Here is a 10,879-nt window from a genome sequence, read left to right on the forward strand (position 1 = left end):
TCTCTCTCTCTCCCTCCCCTCCCTCCTCTCTCTCTCTCTCTCTCTCTCTCTCTCTCTCTCTCGCTCGCTCTCGCTCTCGCTCTCTCTCATCTGCGAAAGGGCACAAGTGACACATAAACTAAAGATAAAATATTTTATTTTCATAGCCATGCAATAATAATGTCTTTATTTAACTTTATTGAAACTTAAACGATATAAGAAGGACACAGGATATTTCATCTTTTATTTATCATTATATGGGAATCTCGACTAGGTATTGCCATATATGTATATATATATATATATTTTTCTTTTATTCATCTAAAACATACATCTTTGCCGAATAAATAATCTAGCCACATAAACAGCTTAAAACGAGAGCCATAAGGACCTAATAGCATTATAACAACTTAATTTAAAATGTGTGTCACTTTGATGTGTGATGAACGCATTATCGATACTATTATGTGGAGTAGTTAGTTAATCGAAAGTTAGGTCCCTAGGACTCTATAATAAATACAAATAATAAATTATATCGATACGCGCATATAATGTACGCAAAAAATTTACACTATCCTTGTATACTGATTTTTACAACGCGATAAAAATACGGTAAAATATTTATTTATTAGTTTTGCAAATTCTATTGAACTTTTTTAAAATTTATTGTTTTAAAAATATAATATCTGCCACATATGAAAATATTTTTATACACGATGAAAACTATTCCATTCCAAAAATCTTCTAATTCGGCAAAAGATATCGAAATTTTTTATTTACACGAATTCGATCGAGATATTTAACAATTAATTTCTTTCATGAACATTTCATAGTTCATTCCATGATTCACGACGGAAATGTCATATTTCGTTATACTCTATCCGATGTTTTATATTGAAACTTGTTTAAAATCACCTGTGTACCCATACAAGAATCACTATTGCTTTGTCAGAAACTGCACAAAACCAGAAAAGGAAGAGAAGAAGAGTCACGTCCGATATCCTAACTACGGCAAGGATGGACCGATCGGCAACAGTGACGCAAGAGACGTAAGGACTAGTGTGGTGGATGATATACCTGAGTCCTCTAATCGCTTCTTTGTGCGCTTGAAACATCTTGACATTGTTCATGTTGCTCTGCCAATATTTCACGTAGCCCGCGTGGTCGCCTGTTACCATCCAGCTTTCATTATGTGACCATACCATTGTCCTGACCGGGCTGTCATGTGCCTAAACAAATAAATTAATTTCTTTTGTCAGAGAACTTTTTCTAAAAATTACAAGTATCACAGTACATAATAATAAAAATAAAAGACTATAAAATTATCCTTTATATAGCAAAATAATCTCTATATTCTGTAAGATATTCAAAACTATTATAGGAACTATTGTAAAATTATACAAAATTTTATTTCTCGAGATATCTCAATCTGATAAAATAAGTTATAAAACTATTATATATATATACATGCATACATAAATTTAAAATAAGAAAGTCATCGCCTTTCAATTGTCTTCAAGCAAGATATTAATTCTATTCTACACTTATAACATAAAATATACCTGCAGAATAGTTTCGAAATTGAAAGTAAGGCCATTCCACAAAGTAAATTCTCCACTCGAAGCGCCAGTGACAAGACGTCTACCCTCTGGTGTCCAAGCCATACAAAAAATTGGACATCGCATTTTATTGGTAGCCGTTTTTACGAACCTCGTGGTAACTGCATTTATAGGGTTGTCAATATAACTTGGTGGAGGGAGTAAATCAGGATAATATATTACATCTGGCTGAAGCGCGCGACGATCCCTATAGTCCCGCTGCCATACTCGATTCTGTAAAAATTCAAAAGTTTAGATATAATGTCAGAAAATATTATTTTAATGTTTAATAAATTTACAATGAATGAAACAAAATTTACATGAACTTATACTTACTTCTAAGCTTTTAATGATGGCGGAGTTGTAATCGACAGTCTTTCGCATAACAGATTTCCTCAGCCTCTTGCCATCAAATTCATCTTGCAGAGTCTCTTGTCCTCCAGTGACAATTTTTGGAGCATGATAAGGTCTAAATGGTTTAAAGAAACCACGATTGCCTTCTCTATGATTTGTATATCGATGCTGATAACTTCCCGATGTGTTTATAGTGGTTAAATTTGGTGGTGGCGCTGACAAATTCGGAGTTGTAGGTGGTGGCACAGACATGTTGGGCAGGCTTACAGCTGGCGGCGGATTCGCAAATTGAATGTTTCCAGACATTATGAGAAGATATAAATACAGGCAATTAATTCAAATTACACGTTCTCCTTATCTGGACAATAGACGTCAGATATGTTTCATGGCAATAATAACTTTATGATCAATCAATAGATCCATTCTGGTGAAGGACCCTGTAAAAAATATAAAAAATATAAAAAATATAAAAAATATAAAAAATATATTAATCTTTATATAAAATAAACTATAAATTAAAAATTCCAAAACAGTATATTAAATCAAATAAGAAATTATATTTATTTGTAATTAAATTATATTGTGCCATTTAAAGATTCTTATATTTTTCTTTTAAGCATGATAAATAAAATCATGTAGTTGACAACTCAATTAAATTTTTTAATAATTGATTTTATACAAATTATAAGTGTCTAAATAAAATTAAATTAAAATAACAATATTAATATAATTGTACATATATTGCATTCTTCATTAATTATTTTTATTGTTTATTAAAGTATTTCAATTTAGCTTAATTTTTATTTATAATATATAATTTCTGCAGAAAAAGATGCTTTAAAGAGAAATCTATTATAATCAGCAATCTTTTCTAATGAGTTGCATATTGACTCAATTATAAAAATTAGATTCATATTAATTATATATATAAATATATAAAAATTCGTTTGTTCAATTATAATTACAAATAAAAAATCAATTAACTCGAGGAAAACATATTCAAGGAGAGACAAAAATGATATGTACACGTCACGTTACTCCATGTAGCACACAGGATGAGTACGACGATGTAGTACACACATATGATAGTGAAACGTGTGATTCCGAAAATTCTCAATTCATGATTGGTCGGTTAAAGTTGACAATCGGAATTACTGCGTTGAATTGACGAACATTTCGAAACTCAGATTCACGTTCTCTCCGTTGACGACGTGCTTCTGCACGTACACAACCACCAGTTCAGCCGCCACGCTTTCACAAAGCGCCTTGTATTGAGAAGCTCTCAGGCTTCGTTTACGGATAGACACGATCGATCCTGAACTATAGAGAAAAAGTTCTCGATGAAAACGATGAAAGTTAAAACCGAGTCAGTCGTTTCAACATCCAATTCGCGACATAACAGACGAACCGCGAGAATGTCGTGCTCTCGTCGCGGACGCCATTACTCTTTCTTGGGCGATGACATCCGCTTTGGCAGTCGGTTGTGGCCGCCACTTCCGCCGGCATGACTTCCGCCTTTATGGTTATAAAAAAAATTACAAATTTTTGGTTGCTATTAACACTATTAACTGTGCTCCAAAATTCACTGCTAGTGTTGAGATTGTTGATAATGTATAAGAGCATGTTCATAAAAAAACAGAAAACGGAAAAGCAGCAGCCAATCAGAACTCGCGCTGGTAGGCTACAATTTCGAGTGCAATCCACGCTGCAAATACTTTGATGCATTCTCTGATTGGTCAATTTGTAAAATTCGTTCTTCTGATTGATTAACAAAGTATTTGCAGCATTAAAATGCCTTTTCAACATTAAAAATAGCATTTTCGATCCGATCGAGTTTGCACTAATCTGGGTTGAAGTAATGATGTTTCCTGCTCTCCTATTGGTAGAGCGTGTAACGTCGACCAGTTAAGCATTTTCTAACTAAGGTGTACTTGATTGGTCTGACCCGGTTGGGCTGAAAACGTTATAAGTCACGTAATCAAAATTGACGTTTGACATTCGTCAATTTCTATCATGTAACTCATTTTAACGCCGAAAATGAGCGTCGAGCATCAGCAGGTTTGTTCGCATCGCTTCAACATGCTCCAATATGCTTCTATCATAGCTCCTACTCATTTCAATGCGTTCATTAGAGTGAATAAGGAACTACAGCAGGAGGATTTTGCCATGTTGGAGCATGTTGGAGCATGCGACGCGACAATCTAGAATGAAAAGGTACTTTTACGCCACGTTTGCAGCCAATGGCGATCGCGCCGACTTAGAAGGGCTACATACAATAAAGAAACATAGAAAAATTTCAACCTATCAAAAACTGTGTATTTCACAATACATGATTTCTAATAGGTGAAATTTTTATTCCCTGTTCCCTGTTTTATTCCTTGTTCCCTGTGCGCAGCTCCTCATGGATTTGCCTTGTCATTGGTTGTCACATTTGTCCTACTCGACTTTCGTATGAATACACCAAACATTTCAGTCATACATATCAGCGTACTACATACATTTGCCACACTACCATAAACAAGATACAATAACGGCATTGGCACGTTTTTGAGTGTGTGTTTCTGCCTGCACGTTTCCACACGTTTCGCGTGATTTGAGAGAAAGAAGTAGTATTATTATTAGGCATGGCGGTAAGATTTATTATTTAATTATGTATCTGCCATAAATATATTTGTCTAGAGGAAAAAAAATGTATTGTTTCCTATAATTTTATTGAAATTTTATTACATCAAGAACTCTATCTACGCTGATTAACTATATCTACACTGATCTGTATTTCTTTATATATATTTAATTTTATTGTTTACTTTGTTACTGTATATGTATATATATATATATATATATATATATATATATATATATATTGTTTGTATTATTTTTGTATAAAAGGATTATATTGCTTTTACAAAGAAAAGCAATACTAAAAATTTACTAATTATTTTATGCCTTATTGATTGGCATAGCAACCAAATGTTTGATCCATTTTATTGCAATTACTTGAATCATAAATAAGTTAAAGTTTCATGCATCCATTTATTTTTTGTTTCAGATTAATACTAACGTGCAAGAAGTACGTGAGGTCACCAGGATAGAGCGTATTGGTGCTCATTCTCATATCAGAGGTTTAGGACTGAATGACAGTTTAGAACCCCGCAATGTGAATATTCTACTTTTTTTTTATAAAGATTTGATATGTTTACAATCTAATAAAAATTAACATTTGTTGTTACTGTATTAGGTTTCTCAAGGCATGGTTGGACAGCTCATGGCACGCCGAGCTGCTGGCGTTATCCTAGAGATGATTAAAGAAAGTAAAATAGCAGGTCGTGCAATTTTATTGGCTGGACAACCTGGCACAGGAAAAACAGCTATTGCTATGGGAATGGCACAAGCTTTGGGCCTAGATACTCCTTTCACTTCAATGGCTGGTTCTGAAATTTATTCTTTAGAGATGAGTAAAACAGAGGCTCTAACTCAAGCTATTAGAAAGTCTATTGGAGTCAGAATTAAGGAGGAGACAGAAATCATAGAGGGTGAAGTAGTAGAGATTCAAGTTGATAGACCAGCAACTGGAATTGGAGTAAAAGTTGGCAAATTGACATTAAAAACAACTGAGATGGAAACAATTTATGATTTAGGAAATAAAATGATTGATTGCTTAATGAAAGAAAAAGTTAGTATATATGTCTATTAAATAGATTATATCTCGTTTGTATTACAACTTTTTATTTATCTTCAGGTACAAGCTGGTGATGTTATAACGATTGACAAAGCCACAGGGAAGATCAATAGACTTGGACGATCCTTTACTAGAGCTCGAGATTATGATGCGACAGGTTCGCAAACGCGTTTTGTACAATGTCCAGAAGGCGAATTACAGAAACGCAAAGAAGTCGTGCACACTGTGACATTACATGAAGTTGATGTGATAAACAGTAGAACTCATGGCTTTTTAGCACTATTCTCTGGAGATACCGGAGAGATAAAATCTGAAGTGCGAGATCAAATAAATGCTAAAGTTGCAGAATGGAGAGAAGAAGGGAAGGCAGAAATAGTTCCGGGTGTACTTTTTATCGATGAAGTACATATGTTAGATATCGAATGTTTCTCATTTCTGAATCGAGCATTAGAAAATGAAATGGCTCCAGTTGTAATTATGGCAACAAATAGAGGTATGCGCGAATAATCAACTATATTAATATTAAATCGTTGTTATTTAATAATTTATAATTATGTAGGTATCACAAGAATTAGAGGAACAAATTATAAGAGCCCTCATGGCATTCCGATTGACTTGTTGGATCGTGCGATTATTGTTCCAACGAGTCCATATCAAGAAAAGGAGTTGAAGGAAATCTTGAAAATAAGATGCGAAGAGGAAGATTGCGAAATGACCGACGATGCTCTGACCGTGTTAACTAGAATCGCTTCAGAAACATCGCTGAGATATGCAATACAGTTAATTACGACGGCTTCTCTTGTAAGCCGTCGAAGAAAAACTACAGAAGTAAGATACAATTTATTGCATGAATATATTCGATATTATTGTAACGATGTTATTGTAATGTTTTAAATGATAGGTCGGTATTGATGATGTGAAACGTGTCTATTCTTTATTTCTTGATGAAAATAGATCTACGCAATTTCTCAAGGAATATCAAGATGATTTTATGTTCAATGAATTCTGTAAGTTATCATATTTATATATAATAATATGCATACTTAAATGTAATTAAAATTTAAATATTTTTTCAATACTGTTTCAGCTGCTTCAGCTGAAGATAACATGGATGTTTCTTCATAATACATTGTAAGAACATCATTACAACAAATTTTTTTATTAAGTTATAAAACTACAAAAAATAGAATAAAATTTTTTTAATACAGCAATAATCGATATATATGTATTCTTCTATATAATGATGATTATCACAAATATTATTTTCAGTTAATTATATATTAACATATTTATAACAAAATAAATGTTTCGCATTATCCTCTATCTCTTAAATAAAACATCTTTAAAACATCTTAGGTCATAATCGGTAAGGTAGATATGTAAACAACTTCGTACATACAATGTGTAATTGCCTAGTTTTGATTTAATATCTTAGAGATAATACATATTTTCGATGATAAAATAATTAAAGATTAACATGGAGGTCCATTTTTTGGTGTATAGAGCTTAATTAGATAACTTAACAACAACAGGTGCATAAGAAGGTATGATTAATAACAAAACGCATAAGTTTCCAACGTGAAGTTCTCTGAAGATGTGATTCAATATTATTTGAGATAATTTAGAATATTTACATTAGATCTTCTTTTCTTGTACTTTGCTGACTAGAAAAAGAATAAATAAATTAATAATTATTACGATAATGTAAAAAATCGCTTACATGAATTAAATAAAAAAATTATTTTCGTGCAACTGTGTGCGTTATTCACGTATAATAATTTACGAGTAAAAAATATGTATACATATATTTTACAATTCAGCTCATACATATATCTGCATTCGTGTCGTGATTCATTGATATAGATAAGGAAAAGAGAAAGTTATGAAAAGAGGAAAAACAAGATCTCTTAATTTTATTTAAGCTATACTTTTTGTACATACTTGTAATCAATTTTATGCCACCTTCTGGTTTGAATGACGATAATTGGGTCTTCTTATCTTTCGATACGAAACCTAAGCCATAGCCCACTTTGTACACGGGTAATGGAATTACCGTGGATGAAACGGGTACCATTACTGAAAGAAAAATATTAAATTGTCAATCATTAAATATTTATAGTGTATACGTATAGTCGGCTGATTTAGTAGGTCACTATATACATCGATACTCGATAACGTAACTTGTACAATTATTTTATATTGATTACCAATAATTGGTACAAGATATACATAAACCAAATATATATATATATATATATATTATATATGTGCAAAAGTAAAGTGAAAGTTAATCGTTCATTCCGCATACAAGAAAAAAATAGAAAGTTGAAACACCGAAAATTAAACGACGGAAACGTCAAGACGGCAGTAAATGTCGCGTATACAAAAATCGCATGACAATGATAGAGCTCTCTATATCGCTCTATATCATATATTTATATATATGAATTGAATATCTATATTGATTTTAATTACAGCAGCGGTACGTGCAAGCGAACTAATGTAATATATAATCATACGTTTCATATAATATGTATAATCTTCGGTGAAACACATTCGCATCTGATCTACAAGACACAAATCTCGTTTACGTACACTATAATGTACATTATAATAGCGGCATCTGTTCACACTAGAATGAATTCAAGTGTATACACCTACAGTATTCTACCACAGAGAAATCCTTTCGAATTGTTCATTCGAGCGACGATTGCACTTGGTTGCTGAGAAACGCATCGTCTCTACTCCTCTTCCCGTCGATCCTCTCTCTCTCTCGTTGTAACGACAATTCAAGGACGACATATATGTAACTTCTATTAACACCTTTTACGCGTGGGCGTCTTACTTTATTTAGCGATTCGCCTTTCCAACCGCGCCGGCAGCGAGAAAGATTAGAAAAGATATATCACTCTCTATGCTCCTACCATGCGTAATACATATAGCGATACATGTAAAAAAACTTCGAAAAATACAGCTAGAAATGCATGTTATTAACGCGATATGCGTATATAGTGAATTTGATCATCGGAAACCTACGCATTACCTGGCTGACATCACCGTTCCATTTCCATTCACCTGTCGAATATCGGTTCGCGCGAATTCAGAATTCTCGAGAGAGATCGCTCTTTATATGGCCAGTAACATTTCGCCTCGGATCTTGCCTTTTTGTTAACATACACTTATCATCAACTTATGCACGAAAAGGTCGATGTGTGTAGAAGAAACAAGCGCAGCGTAAAAGAAATAAGGACATGCAATCTTCGTGTTAATTAGCGTGGTTAATTAGATTCTTAGATTCTAATTATCAAAGTGAAAGTTTCTTCTGCGTCTCTCTTGTCTGAAAAAAGGAAACTATGCTTTCAAATTGAAATACATTTTTTCGAACATTGTTAAGACGTTATGTGTATCATATTGACATTTCGTTATGTCGGTGTGCAGGATAAAATTTATTCATTTGACTTTCTGGAATGACAACGTATGTTTCACACGTTGTAAAAATCGCAAATTGAAAGGGTCGATCCTTTGGCAAAATTGGAAAACTCATTCCGTAGCACAATTTCGTCCACACAATTTTTAGTGTAAAATAAAGGATCCATTTTTTTTATTATTGTTTTAAGAGGGAAATTGCTATGCAATGATGCATATCTGTAGATGGATGTATTGGAAAACATGCAATTTGCACACGTGCCGGCGACACCCCTGATAAAAATAAAAATCAGAGCATAAGTCGAATATAATGGGAGAGTAACAGAAGCGTAAACGAAACTTCTAGGAGACGAAAATTGAAACATTAAAATGTAAAAGAAGCGTAAGTGCTTCTTTTACATTTCATTGTTCCAATTTTCGCCTCCTGGAATTTTCGTTTACGCTTCTGTTACTGAGATGGATTAAAATGGATTGAAATTTTTTTCTATCCAAATGCGTATTTTAAATAGCGAATACTTTTTTTGGATTTAATTAATTGGATTCAATTGGATGCAATTGGATTGAAAAACTACATTTCCTATTCAAAATTTTGAATTGAACAGTATTCACAATTGTGTTATTGTACACAGAAAAAGCTAATATTATTTTTAGATTGAAAGGCATAGAGATATGTTCCTTGCAATTTCTATAAATGAATAAAAATGCATTCAGGATTGAAAAACATTCATTTTAACATTCGTGAATCAATATTTTTGAAAATCTGAATCCATTTCAATTCATTTCAATCCATTCTCATTTGCTGGGCTTCTAGAAGTTTCGTTTACATTTCTGTTACTCTCTCAATGCATCTGATTTACGTTCCGATTTTTATTTTCACCAGAAATAAATTATTCTTCGTGCGCTAAGAAGAATTTAAATTTCGTAATTAAGAAATATTCAAAGATACACGCGCAATCTCTCTTTTCCTCTTCCAAGTGAAAAGCGAGAATAAGCAGACAGAAGAATATTTAAATTTGTTTGCAAAATATTCGAATGCGTTTTTTTTACCGATTTAAATCTGCGATGCTCTTGAATGAATCGCAGATTTTTCGCTTACCTGGTTCGAATACATTATCTTGATTCTTTTTGTAAATCGTTGGCTTGGCGTGCACCGCAGCGATCACGGTGATGACGCAAAGAACGATGGTCCAAAAAGTCCTCATGCCTGTCTCGCTGCGGTCGGCAGCTGTCAAGTAGTTGATAGAAGAAAATCCTTTAAAAATAATAAATACGCGCAGATTCGGTCGCGAGAAATACCTTGCGCAGCAATATCTGATGCGGCACTACTATCGCTCGGCGCTCGTTTACCATGGACCAAAGCAAATGAAAACACTTGCCGTGAGTGGGGAAACTAAAAGAATTGACGTAATAATCCAAAAGAGATTCTACGATTATAGTAAATCCACGTAGCGCAAAGGAGACGGGCGCAGATTTTAGAGATAATAACGAGGAAGAGATAAAATAAGAAACTTATTATTAAATCGAAGAAAGGAAAGAGAAAAAGAACAATGAACAGAGTTATAGATCTCCATCGTCATATACCTTTCGCTCTCCTCTCTCGCATGAGAGAACGCGTGAAAGTTCGATTTTTGTAATTTATTTATGCTACTGCATCACGTTGATCTACATTTTAAATGTTAATTTATTTATCTCTTTCTACGAACGCGTTGCGTATTGAAAGACACTTCTATTTGTATTCAAAAAAATGTTTACTATTTTTTTTTAAGATTCGTTTTGCAAGATCTTATTCTCTATTTTCTACTTTTTATTGTACTCCAAATAATTGAAAATGACATTTTCAATA

The 10,879-nt window shown here is 33.0% G+C and overlaps 3 protein-coding genes across 3 annotated transcripts; 1 reads left to right on the forward strand and 2 right to left on the reverse strand.

Moving 5' to 3' along the window:
- Positions 1-890: 890 nt before the first annotated feature.
- On the reverse strand, positions 891-2,237 carry LOC105618931 (pre-mRNA 3' end processing protein WDR33-like). The gene is made up of 3 exons (XM_012200465.1): positions 1,914-2,237; positions 1,542-1,811; positions 891-1,208 (listed from the first exon to the last, which is right to left on the reverse strand). The coding sequence occupies exons 1-3, from the start codon at positions 2,235-2,237 to the stop codon at positions 891-893; spliced, it is 912 nt and encodes a 303-aa protein (XP_012055855.1).
- Positions 2,238-3,968: 1,731 nt separating this feature from the next.
- On the forward strand, positions 3,969-6,735 carry LOC105618942 (ruvB-like 2). The gene is made up of 7 exons (XM_012200476.1): positions 3,969-4,109; positions 4,981-5,088; positions 5,170-5,604; positions 5,671-6,103; positions 6,170-6,438; positions 6,512-6,617; positions 6,698-6,735. Exons 1-7 carry the CDS (start codon positions 3,969-3,971, stop codon positions 6,733-6,735), a joined length of 1,530 nt encoding a protein of 509 aa, XP_012055866.1.
- Positions 6,736-7,208: 473 nt separating this feature from the next.
- Positions 7,209-10,385, reverse strand: LOC105627672. Its single transcript, XM_012208954.1, has 4 exons — positions 10,333-10,385; positions 10,133-10,261; positions 7,552-7,686; positions 7,209-7,274 (listed from the first exon to the last, which is right to left on the reverse strand). The coding sequence occupies exons 2-4, from the start codon at positions 10,236-10,238 to the stop codon at positions 7,246-7,248; spliced, it is 270 nt and encodes an 89-aa protein (XP_012064344.1). The 5' UTR covers positions 10,239-10,261; positions 10,333-10,385; the 3' UTR covers positions 7,209-7,245.
- Positions 10,386-10,879: the final 494 nt, after the last annotated feature.

The sequence above is a fragment of the Atta cephalotes genome (assembly GCF_000143395.1).
Source record: "Atta cephalotes unplaced genomic scaffold scaffold00001, whole genome shotgun sequence".
Lineage (NCBI taxonomy): Eukaryota > Metazoa > Arthropoda > Insecta > Hymenoptera > Formicidae > Atta > Atta cephalotes.